This window comes from Rhagoletis zephyria, unplaced genomic scaffold (assembly GCF_001687245.7).
Source record: "Rhagoletis zephyria isolate East Lansing unplaced genomic scaffold, Rhagoletis_zephyria_1.1 Rzeph_scaffold_01642, whole genome shotgun sequence".
NCBI lineage: Eukaryota > Metazoa > Arthropoda > Insecta > Diptera > Tephritidae > Rhagoletis > Rhagoletis zephyria.
In genome coordinates this window covers 51,780-64,283 of record NW_016158726.1, presented here as the reverse complement: position 1 = coordinate 64,283, position 12,504 = coordinate 51,780, and the positions used below count along the sequence as shown (strand labels likewise).

The 12,504-nt window shown below is 37.8% G+C and overlaps 1 protein-coding gene and 1 long non-coding RNA gene across 3 annotated transcripts in view; one reads left to right on the top strand and one right to left on the bottom strand.

The window, feature by feature from the left end:
- Nucleotides 1-12,504, top strand: part of LOC108364697 (putative helicase MOV-10) — a 66,124-nt gene that overhangs the window by 49,505 nt on the left and 4,115 nt on the right. For both annotated transcript variants that reach the window (XM_017618480.1, XM_017618479.1), the window contains 4 exons: nt 9,185-9,957; nt 10,173-10,850; nt 10,930-11,747; nt 11,897-12,002. In XM_017618480.1, coding sequence (XP_017473969.1) covers nt 9,185-9,957; nt 10,173-10,850; nt 10,930-11,747; nt 11,897-12,002 — 2,375 coding nt within the window. The remainder of the gene's footprint in view (nt 1-9,184; nt 9,958-10,172; nt 10,851-10,929; nt 11,748-11,896; nt 12,003-12,504) is intronic.
- On the bottom strand, nt 2,426-2,795 carry LOC108364703 (uncharacterized). The gene is made up of 2 exons (XR_001847800.1): nt 2,702-2,795; nt 2,426-2,640 (listed from the first exon to the last, which is right to left on the bottom strand). It is a non-coding gene; the product is annotated as an uncharacterized LOC108364703 (long non-coding RNA).

The window sequence follows — 12,504 nt, the reverse complement described above, 5'->3', positions numbered from 1 at the left end:
CAAAAACGGTAAATTGCAAATATCTCAAAAACGGTACCATAAAATTAAAAATAACCTTGATTTTCGGAATCAGGGGGTGATTTTACATACGAATTTCATAACGGCGTCTCTGGTAAATTTTGGCCGTCGACCAGTGTAACTTTCAAAGTTGGGAGGTTTAAAAATATTGCATCGGGGGACAAAACTACATCCAGTTCCATTAAATTTCGCACTGACTTATAGGCAATTTTGAACACTTTGTGAAAAATTTCATGAGTTTGTGAACTTTGAGGCACGTCTTTCTGTTATCCGATTTAAAAATTTTTTCGCAGTGCACGTTTTTATGACCAAAGGAACATTTCTAGGGAGAGAGTTGCTTTGTAACTTAACAAAAAAATTCTCCATACAACTAAGGCGCAGTCTAATGTACATACAGGTTTCTACCAAATTTTCGAAAGAGCCAAAAAATTAATTCGGTGTCTTAAAAAGTTAAACTTATTTGAATCCGTACGATTGTTAAATAATTACCCCCGTATACGCGAGCATTTTGTAAGCTGAAACCAATACTTATGTATATAAATTCCAAGTCATCAGAAATTGGAAATGTGAGCGCTGTGTTTGAATAAGTAAAAAAAAAAACAACAACAATAAGTCCAAAAAAATACTCAGCGGAGAAAGACAAATCCCTTGACACCATATGCAAATTGTTGTTATACATACATATGTGTACACACATTAATACTTACAACCTTTTGCATGCATATACATATACAGTGTTGAAGATATTGTTTGCCACTTATGTTTATTTATTAATCTTTAAGACTTCAATTAAAATACAGTTGATTCGATTCCCTCACAAATAAACTCAAATATATAACTTTGTATAAGACTGAAAAAAATTCATAAAATTTTCATCAAAATTTCAAACTTTTTTCTCAGAAGTACTAACAATTTGTTGAGTGTACAGTTTTATAGTTCTTTAGATTTTAGTACAATAATGTGCAAGTTTCAAGAGTCTAAGAATTACCGTTAATATTTTAGTTTTTTTTTGTCGGAAGTGTTGCGGTTTTCTTCGATATTAAAAATTGTGTTTATTCGTTATACGGAAGCAAATGCGTCAGAAAAATAAATAAATAAAATAAAATATCATTTTGAAGTTCGTCCAAAATGATATGTCCAACACTTTATATGAGTGTATGCAGAGTCTTAAATTGTTGTAATTAATGAATTTTCCATGAACCTTAAGCGATATATGTACATATATTCTAGCTCTTACATTTTCAGTAAGGTATCACACACTGAAATCGGGCAAAAACTAAAAAAAAAAATATTAAGAATACTCGACTTTTGGCTGTTTTTAGGGCTTATCATACATACATAGATGAATTAAACTTTCCAGGCAATTACAAAGTTCTTTTGTATGGGGACCGACCCGGTCTAATGTACAGATATGCAGACAAACTATGTATGTATGTATGTATGCACATATGTATGTATGTATATTTAAATACGTGTGCATAAAGAAGCATATTCACTTCCATAGTATATTTAATAGTTTGCTTTTATTTTTGTTTTGTTATAAGAGACGATAATCGTAATCATGCTAAACTCACTGGTTGAAGCCAATGCATTTGCTTTCTTCTTTTTCTATAGTTGCAGTTAAAAAAAACGCATAGCATGGTGGAATTATACAAGGTGTTGTACGTAGTGACAGCTCATGTCGACAGCTCCCTTACAAAAGGTTGTAATATGGAAGCACATGAGAAACGGGAAGAAAAAAAGCCCGCTTTGCGAAGTAGTTCGAAATTTGGTACTATTTTTCATATAAAATTTTGCATATAAATAGTTACAAACGGTATATTATGATAAGCTAAATTCGCGAAAGTAGTATATATAACGTAGTACTTATGCAATAAATGGTAATTTAGTTTATTAAACACAATGTCCTATAATTATAGTCAAACTTCCAAAACCAAAAAATTAGTGGTGACCCCGAGTCGTTACATGACGGAATCGACAAAAGGGCGCATCGACGGATGGGGAGAATATTTCATCGAACAAAATGCCAACTAAAGATGTGGAGCTTGCATCGCAATGCAAGCTGCGACCGTTCTGAACTGAGATGCCAGACAAATGGTTTCTACAAATTGAGGCCACCTTTCAGTCGTACAAGACCACATCTTATGTCGGTAAATATAATCTGGTCCTCTCAGCAATTAGCAGCGATGCTTTAAAGGAAGCTGCGGATGTTTTAAAAACCTTACCAACTCAAGACCGATATATTAACCTCAAAAGTCAACTACTGTCACGTTTTACTGATTCAGCCGACCCACATAGGGTATTTGGCTGATTTAGGCATATTTTTATCGCTACAAACATCAAATATAGTTTTAGTTATCGAATAAAACATTCACTATAACTACCCTGTTACTAATAGAAAATTCAATCGTAGTGAAATCTTATTTATTGTCAATATTATTGTGGCTTATTAACATTTGTTTCCATATTGTTATTGAGCTTTGTAGCACTATTATGTTTTTAGGGAAAAGGGAAAAAGCAACAAAGTCTTAGCGGTAGAAGTTACCAAAAAAACAGTTATATCGTTGGAAAAGCAGGGCCAGTGGCAGTGAACCACAGACGGGATTGCAGCAGCAAAAATCACTGGGGAATAGATGCATAGTTAAATACGTAGTTCTTGTTTAAATCTTCCATCTAAACTTACCAAGAAAACAGTTATATCGTTGAAAAAGCAAGGCCAGTGGCAGTGAACCACAGACGGAATTGCAGCGGAAGGAAGCACCGACCAAAATAACTACAAATCTCCTACTCTAAACCGATGTTTTTTTGCCGAATTAATGTTGAAATTTCTAATTTAATTTTCAGTTGCCAACGATAAGAATATGAGTAAATGTCAAAGAATTGTTCAGTGATTGCAAATCAGTTTTGGAATAGGGAATGAGGTAGTTTAGTACTTTTTTAAAAGCGATAAAATGTAGTTTTTTCAAGAGGGAAACACCGATATAGCTAAGGGAGCCAAGATGGCGGATTAGAGCGAGAACGCTGTCAATATCCAACACCTTGTATTATTCCACCATGACGCATAGTAAGAATATGAAATATCAAAACCAAATATAACAATACATTTTTTATATATACATCTGTATAAATACAACTAAGTGCGTACATACATATGTGCATACATATGTTTGTTGCACTTTTTTCCTCAGTTAAAATGCTTTCGTTTATGCATAAAATGCAGTTTGTCATTAATTTTATATCTGGTATTTCCCAACAATTTCAGTTTACTTACACTGCCTATTTTTAACAAGCGAAAGTTCGCATTTTACTGTATAGACTGGTACTGCAACAGTTATTCCGCGAAAAAGCAAATTTTCTCTTATTAATAATAGTGTTCACAACACGAACTTCAAATCACGCTTTGTATTCTAATATATTTATTCCATATGTACATACCCTGAAGAAAAAAAATTATCAATTGATAAAAAATAAGCCACTTGTAGTTAGCTTTTTTGCGGGATTTCTATAAAATATATAACTTGTAGTTAGTTACAAAAAGCTAATTTGAAACTAGTTGACAAGTAATGCAGGAGTAATGAAGGAGATTGTTTTCTATAAACGCGTTTCTATTTAAATATCCTGCACTTCGCAAATAGTTTTTCGAATGGAGAACAAGTAAAAGGAAGATCGAAATTTCATATTATCATTTTGAAGTTATGCCTGACGGAGTTCGAATACGGGACCACCTACAGCAGAATATGAAAACAAATATGAAATCTAANAAACGCGTTTCTATTTAAATATCCTGCACTTCGCAAATAGTTTTTCGAATGGAGAACAAGTAAAAGGAAGATCGAAATTTCATATTATCATTTTGAAGTTATGCCTGACGGAGTTCGAATACGGGACCACCTACAGCAGAATATGAAAACAAATATGAAATCTAATAAAATAAGAAAAAAATAAAAAATAAAATAAAAAAAATAAAAAAATAAATAAAATAAAAAAATATTTTGTTTTTCTTATTGATATTTTGTGTCCAAAAGTAGTTAGTTACAAGTTAGTTACACCAAATGCAGACTATTCACGGCCATCGCCATAGAAACATAGTTAGCTTTCGTCAAAGAAAATATACAGATAATAAGTGACTTTTAGCTCCTTTCTAAACAACTTAAAATTAGCTTATAGTTAGATACATTTCCTGCAGGGTATGTATGCATGTACATATGTATATCCAGTCCAAAAGGTGTATGACTCATTAAGCCTTTGTGTTTTTCATTTTCGACGTTATCGCTTGTAGCTTGCGATTGTTTATATTTTAATTTTAGCTTTATGTATTATTTTGTTATTTATTTCTGCATACCTATACCTTTTATTTATATGTATTAATTTGTTTTTGCAAAGCATCAAAATAAAAAGCTGCTTTTATTTGTTAATTTAAAATTTATTTGCTTTTGAAAACCACATGTGTACATGTTTGTTTAAAATCGTAAAAAACGTTGCTAAAAATTATAAAAAAATGCTACATTATAGGCTGCATATGTGTACTTAACATTGTATGCGAAGTTAAGGTGGCTGGTGTTGGATTTCTTATCATTCAACTTTTTTCTGATAGCCATCAATTTATTCTATCTTAAACGCCATGCCATTAACTATCTCAACTCGAAAAACTATCTAAACTTTGTTGTTGCCAAGTACGATTGTTTCGTCTTATCTCAGCACTATGTTAAGCAGTTAAGTTACGGATTTAAGACACAGTAAATAGGCATGTCTGAGTTTGGATAGCTGGTTTGACAACGCTGAGATGAGATTAAACATTTCTGCCTGTCTGCGTTAGTACAAAGTTACAATAGTTCATCGAATCGCTGAGCGTTCAATATAGAATAAATTTATGGTTATCGAATAAGTCCAAATAAAGTAGCTCGGTGCCATCGATATACATATGTACATATATTGGTCTTAAGAATTTTACAGATTAATTAACCACCTCCGAGGAAGTTTCTACTCCGACGCTTCTAATTTGTACAAAGTTAAAGGGCTAATTACATGGAATAAGGTCTAAATAATCTATCTTCAAAGCTTAAGTGCTAATTACTCGAATACATTTGCCTACACTTAAAAACTACTTGCTTTAGTATGTCTCAATGCTTAAAATATGATTGCTGCATATAATTGCAAAGTAACCGAATTGAATCCTTTTTTTTTTTTTAAAGAAATTCAAGGTCTAATCGAAGGCCGAAACAACAACCTTTGGTGGAGTAAAACCCGGAGTCATTCCGATACGGAGACCCGGCTTCACGTACGTTGAATACTGCTTGATATTGGCGTACGACAATGGAATTTATGGTCTGTGTTCAAAATAAACGGCACTACCGACGGATGTTACTTCCCTTCCGCTCGCATGCATACAACCGCAATTGTTAAAAAAAAGTGGATAGCATGTAACAAAGTCCTCGAATCGCTCTCGATAGTACTTGGCGCAAAGACAAAATGCATGTTTTTGGCAACATATATAAATATAAGGCAATCAACCGTCCGTTTCTAAACTATACTGCGCTTGTTTAGTAACCGGTGATTACACCGGCTACTGACATCGATGAACATCACCTACATACATACATAATGCTCCACGTCAAGGAATGCATTGTAGTTTTATGCGCAGAAAACAGTTCCTGTTTCTGGAAGCGGAGCCACCTCCTCGGTACATCAGAAAGCATGTCTGCGAAATCACAGACGAGATCCGGACATACATACTTATATACCCGTACATCACACAACTCCTAGACCGGACGTTGAGCGGACCTCCACATATACAACACATGTCCGGGGGGAACGGCACCCCACACGTAACCAAACACCTTTCACTTCACTAGAGAAGAGAGATAAGTATAGGGGTCGCATTGAGAAGAGGAAGTAGAAGATACAGTGAGAAACAGAGAGAGAGAGATAAAGTGAGATATAATGGTATTGAGGAGAGTGAAGAAGCCAGAAGAAAAAGAAGAGAAAGAGAGAGAAGAAGGATGAGGAGAGAGAGAAGAAGAATGAGGAGAGAGAGAAGAAGAATGAGGAGAGAGAAGAGAAAAGAGAGGCGAGGAAAATGGAGAAGACAGGGAAATAAACACCGAGGCGAGAGAACAAGAGTGGAGTGAGAAGAGGACAGTATAGAAAAAAGAGGACAGAGAAGAGAATAAAAGAAGTGAGGAGATAGAAGGCGGTCGTGAGGGAACGTGGAGAAGAAGGAGAAAAGGAAGAGAATTGGACTTTTCTTCGATAGCCCGCAGTCCAAAATCCTAAACTGAACGTTTCTTTATCTGTGAACAACTCAGTGAGAGGGCAGGACCAGGATGAATTCATTTACATCTTCTTTGAATTTGCCCTGTTTCTTGAAGATATGTACATATGTATTTTAAACGCAAGGCACAGGGGCATGCCTTGACAGACGGCAGTAATGCGGATTAACGAGCCGCAGTGTCGTGGGTTCGAGTCCCAAGGCCAGTAGAATTTTCATTTATTCATTTTTCATAAGTTCTATATTTTTTTAACGTTGCTTTCAGTTAGTTGTTGTTGACTTTTTAATAAAATTCAACTCTAAAATTTTAAATTAACTAATAGCAAAATAAACAAGTAAGAAAGTCTTAGTTCGGGCGGAGCCGAACATTAAATACCCGGCGCAAGTAATAAATATACGATTTCCACCTTTCCGAAAGCTACCGCTACATGGTAAGCCGGGGTGTATAAATTTTGAGTAAATTAGCGTCCTTAAATTTCGAAATATTGAAGATTCAAGAATTTCTGAAATTGTCCGTTATATGAAGAGCGGCCTCAATTTTAGTCCGATTTCAATAATTTTCAACGTTTTGCTTTTATGCGGCGAGCACAATAACCATACCGAGCATGGTACAAATTGGTAGAACGGTTACCGAGATACATATATGTATGTGATCATAAGTGGGCGATGCCACGCTCATTTTCCAAAATTTTATCATAAACGTATTTCTTGGTAAAGAATTGTTGCAAGCATCAAGGAGAGCAGGCTGTCGAAGGTGACTCCGAGGATTTTGGGGTTATTCACCGTCGGTATTGGTTCGCCATTGACGTGAATACTCAGTTGCAGTCTGACCTCCTTAGTTCAGGTGGTGAATAAATTTGCCGAGGATTTTGTAGGGGAGAGGATAAGGCTCCTTGCAGTGAAGAAGCGAGAAAGCTCGGCGAGATAACCGTTTACTTTCGAGCACAAGTCATCAATTCCATTCCCAGACACCATTATCGAGCAGTTGTCAGTATAAGAGACTGTAGTGACTCCCTCTGGTGGTTGAGGAAGCTTTTAAATGTAATAATTAAACACTAACGGGGATAGGACACCACCCTAGGGTACCTCCTGTTTAATTTTTCTCTGTTTTCTGGGTTTGTCTCTAAAAATTACTGACGAAAGGCGACCATTCAGATAGTTCGCCTACCATCGCTTTAGTCCCTGTGGGAGAGAGGAAGCATCAACGTCTTCTAGTAGCGTGGAGTGACTGTCTAAAGCTTTTGACAGATCCAGCGCTACTAGAACCGTTCTCTCACAGGGGCGATTTTGGTTAAGGCCACAAGTTATCTGTTTGTTTATGGCGTTAAGTGCTGTTGTTGTGCTGTGCACTTTACGGAACTCATGCTGATGCTTCGCTGGGGTCAGGTGGTTTGTGAAATACGGGAGTAGCAAGGCCTCTAGTGTCTTCGCTACCGGGGAAAGGAGGGTAATCGGGCGATAAGACTCCTTTGTTTGCTGGTTTCCCCGGTTTGAGCAGTGGGACCACTCTCCCCATTTTCCAGATGTTTGAAATGACGAGAGTGGCCATAGACAGGTTGAGGACCTCCGTTAGGTACGCTACTCCCGCAGGACCCAAATTTTTCCGTCGGGTCCAATGGCTTTGGAGGCTTTCGCCTTCCCGATGGCTACCCTTACCTCACCGCTGGTGAAAACAAGAGGCGCACTTGGTGTTGGCAGTTTGTGCAGCCTTATGGTCACTCGACGTTTGGCTTTGTCCGCCGGAGGATACAGGATGAACTGGCGAAGCGTGGTCGCCAAAAGATATTTCAACTCTGTCGTCACGCTTCACGGTAGACCACGTAGATTGGTGTGGGTAGAGCAGTGAAGGTGCTTTAAGTAACATCCGCGAAGCCTTTCCAATTAGCTTTGGAGAAGTTGACATAGGTTCGGTGATCCGCGGGAGCAAATTCGGCAGGTTTATCAATCGAGATGACTATGGGCAGATGGTCTGATGATAATGTCAGCATAGGTCGCCATGATACGCTGTTAAACAGACCAGCTCTGACAATTATTAGGTCTGGCGAGCCGCAGAAGCTGCCCATAATCCTGGTGGGTGCGTTGTCGTTCATTGTGCAGAATGTCGAATCGTCTATCTGCTCAGCCAAATGAGTTCCCCTACGATCATTCGACAGGCTTGAATGCCAAAGATGGTGGTGCTCGTTAAAGTCGCCAACTACCACCTCTGAGTAGCGCACCTATTTCAGAGCGATATCCTGTCGGGCAGCTGGGGGTATATATACGTTAAATATTTCGAGCTCAACAGCGTCTGACCGGATAGCAATACCCTGACATTCTAGGATGGTATACCTGCGGTCGATGTCTGCTTCGTTAAGACGATAGTGCACTGTGTGGTGCGTGATGAATGCTAAGCCTTCACCATTATCTCGCTCGCGATCTCGACGGTGCAATTCAGCAAGGTTGAATTGCTGTGCAACTTCGTCTCTTGGACCGCAGCTATCAATATTCCACGCCTTCCCATGAAGACGGTTTTCTCATCGATCTTGCTCTGAAGTCCGTTGCAGTTGAATTGCAGCACCTTTGTGTGCATTTGTTCGGCTGCTTATGCGCATTTGAAGGAGAATATTGCATGAGTTAATGCAAATAAACGTTGTTAATGCAGATAAGCGGGTCCGTTTGTCACCCGTGTTATGTTAGAGACACACATCCTAGTATGGTGTCAATATTACGATCTATACCACACGTGTGCCACTCACATATTATAAATCATTGTAGTTGCAACGTAGCAACGGCAAACTACAACATTGATATTTTAATTTTTACCCACATGTGTGTCCCAGGCATTACCCTAATTAAGCTTGAATCAAATTAGGCAAACAAATTGTTGTTTTAATAATTTTCTTTCCTTATCTCGCACAGGTCGGTACTTTGCTCTCACGCACGAATTACCTAATCAATACGCAACGCGGCTCTGAGTCCTATCGTATTAGGAGCGCTTCTTTTTACCAGCATATCAACAAAAAAATCGAAGAACTTGATGAAAAACGAAAAAATGGCGAAACTACTGAGTATATGGCAAATGGTGACGAAGGCAAATCAGCGCTGAATGGTGATCCTGCGCTGATAGAATCCCTACAAGTGGAAGACAATGCGCCCACTCATGAACTTCTTTACGAGGGTAGTTTGGAGCAGGAGCGGGAATCCGTCTTTCAACTCACCAATATGGGTTGCTATATTTGTCAGATGAATTTTGGCTCACCTACTAGCTTTGAAGAGCATGTGGAAGAACATGGCGATGAATCAGATTTTAAGTTGCTCAAGGACTATTTTAAAAGTGTTCGGCCAGTGTTTGAACTCTCCTATAATGTTTGCAAAAACTCGCATTATTTTCGTTTTAATTTGGTCTCGATAAGACGGAATATTGTCATTGAGAAGTTGGTGATTGTGCAAACGCGTACCTTCTATTATGTACACAATACACGTGTGCCATATGCGTTGGGTGCAGATCGCAAAGATCATTTTTTCGTCGATTGTCATCTCTTTCGCAAAGGTGTTGTGCAGCCGATTGTTGTGGTATTCCATGATAAGTTCAACAAGCAGAAGCGTTATGTGGAGCAGCATCATTTTTGTCGCGTCGAAGAGTTCCCTGTGGTCAAGTTAAGCATCAATCCATGCCGTTTACCAAATAAAATGTAAGCTTATATAATTATGATGATTAGTTTTTGNAGCGTTATGTGGAGCAGCATCATTTTTGTCGCGTCGAAGAGTTCCCTGTGATCAAGTTAAGCATCAATCCATGCCGTTTACCAAATAAAATGTAAGCTTATATAATTATGATGATTAGTTTTTATTTTATACAATTTTCTATTACTTATCACCTTCGTTTTCCTTATTTCATATTTTACAGTAAATTTAAACCAATGTTTAAACTTCCCCAGTATATGCCGCCAGTTGAAATTCGTCGCGCTCTTCAAACGGATTTCATTAAAGAACCACTTTCACAACTATCCAATGATTTTAGACAATATTTAGATAATAAAAAAACCTTGACCCAACAAAATGTACGCGATGTATTGTTGAAGCTTTTACAAATCGAAGATTGGGATACAATGCGGGAATACTCGAGCTTGGTGCAACGTAATGTTAAGTTGCGCAAATACGAAAACGATTATATTGTTAAGCCAAAGACACCGAAGCATATCCGCTTCGAGAATATAGTTTTTCCCTATGACGATGTAATTGTGCTGCCCACCGATGAGGGCAATACTATACCAAACACATTGGACGGCTTAATGAACAGAATGGAACAATTGGCTGAGGAACCTGGTAGTCAAAATCAGTCGGAAAAGAAAAAAACAAAAAGCTACCTCGGCCAAATTGAATGCATTTCATACGGGCGAGTAACGTTCAAATGCGACAAAAAAATACCAGATGACAAAACATATACAATACTCTTTCGACCATCGCGTATGGTGCTGCGCTATCAATATCGCGCCTTAGAACAGTTGGTAGCTATGCCGGCGGACATACTAAAAAAATTTCTCTTCCCCGAGGAAGTTAGGATTCGGGAATTGCCAGCATTATGGTATGTCCAAAATTTTCATTCGTCTTTAAATATATGTATGTACACATTCTTATAAATTTTCATATATACTTGAATTCAGGTTGAATCTGCGTAACAAAAGTATCTACAAGAATCCAGAACAATTGCAGGCCATACAGTGTGTGGTGAATAATAGTGTAGAGAAAATGGCGCCTTACATTATATTCGGACCTCCAGGTACCGGCAAGACAACAACGTTGGTTGAAGCCATTTTGCAAATCTACATACTCCAGCCACAGTCACGCATACTTATTACAGCGGGCTCAAATGGCGCATGCGATGAAATTGCGTTACGTCTCTGCAATGTGCTGGCGCCAATGAATGAAACACAAACGATAACACGCATCTATTCGCGCGCATATGAGCAACGTTCGGAAAACATCAACGAATTGCTGTTGGAATACTCCAATTTGTATGCGGATCATTTTTTGCCTGATGTGAAAGTGTTGCACGCATATCGTATTGTTGTATGTACGCTAAGCATTGTGGGACGCTTGGCCACGGGCAAATTTGGCAAAGAAATCGATGGTAGTGGTGTGTTTACGCATGTTTTCGTTGATGAGGTGGCCGCTTCTACAGAAACCGAAACTTTGGTGGGCATTATGGCAACACTTAGTGCGCCAGCAAGTTTGGTAATCTCTGGCGATCATCGTCAATTAGGTCCATTATTGAATTCCAAACGTGCTGCAGATCTGGGTTTGGAGGTGTCATTGATGGAGCGCCTACTCGAACGTGATTGCTATCGCGTCGATTTGGATGGCAACTATAATCGACAAATACAAACACGTTTATGTCGCAATTTCCGTTCACATCCGGAAATAGTTAATTTGTATAGTGAAATGTACTATGAAGGACGATTGAAGGCGGAGGCCGAGCCAGGTGAGGAGGGGTAGTAGTACTAGAATGTTTGAAATTAAGGAGCCAAAACATTTTTAATAATTAAGCGAGCTCAAATTCTCCATTTAGATGTCGTACTTAAAAAAATATGCAGTAATACATTTTCTTTTGTTTGCTATTTATTTACGCAGCCGTTCAGCAGCTATGCCGCGACTGGCATCGATCTCCCAACGCTGAATATCCGATTATTTTTCATTCTATTTTTGGTCCCGAACAACGTGAAAATAATTCCACAAGGTAAGTGTATACTTTTCGAATTACTAGCCATTGTATGTACATATGCAAGTATTCATATTTGAAGTTAATATATTACTCATAAAAAATAACTGCAAACCCAAGTCGTTTTTACAGAGATGTTGTCACCGATATCGAATAGACAATCGATAACAAGATCGAAAAAAGAAAGATAACGATATCAGTCATAGTATCGAAAATAATGGCGGTGAGGATAATGTTGAAATCCCAAATTTTTATATACATACATAAATATGTACGTATGTGGTCCTAGTTTGCAGTTATGTTTTTTGTTAGCTTTTTTACCGATCTCGGTATCAAAAATTTTTATCGATAACGGTATCAATGATAATATCGAAAAGAATAACACCAATGATATCGATAACGAATATAGCACTTAAATATTTTTTTTGGCTGTGGTTATTGGGAGTTTATGAGTTCCATACTATGTAGTAATGAGCCTCGATTGATATAAAAAAAGCTTCTATTACTAACCGAGCATGCG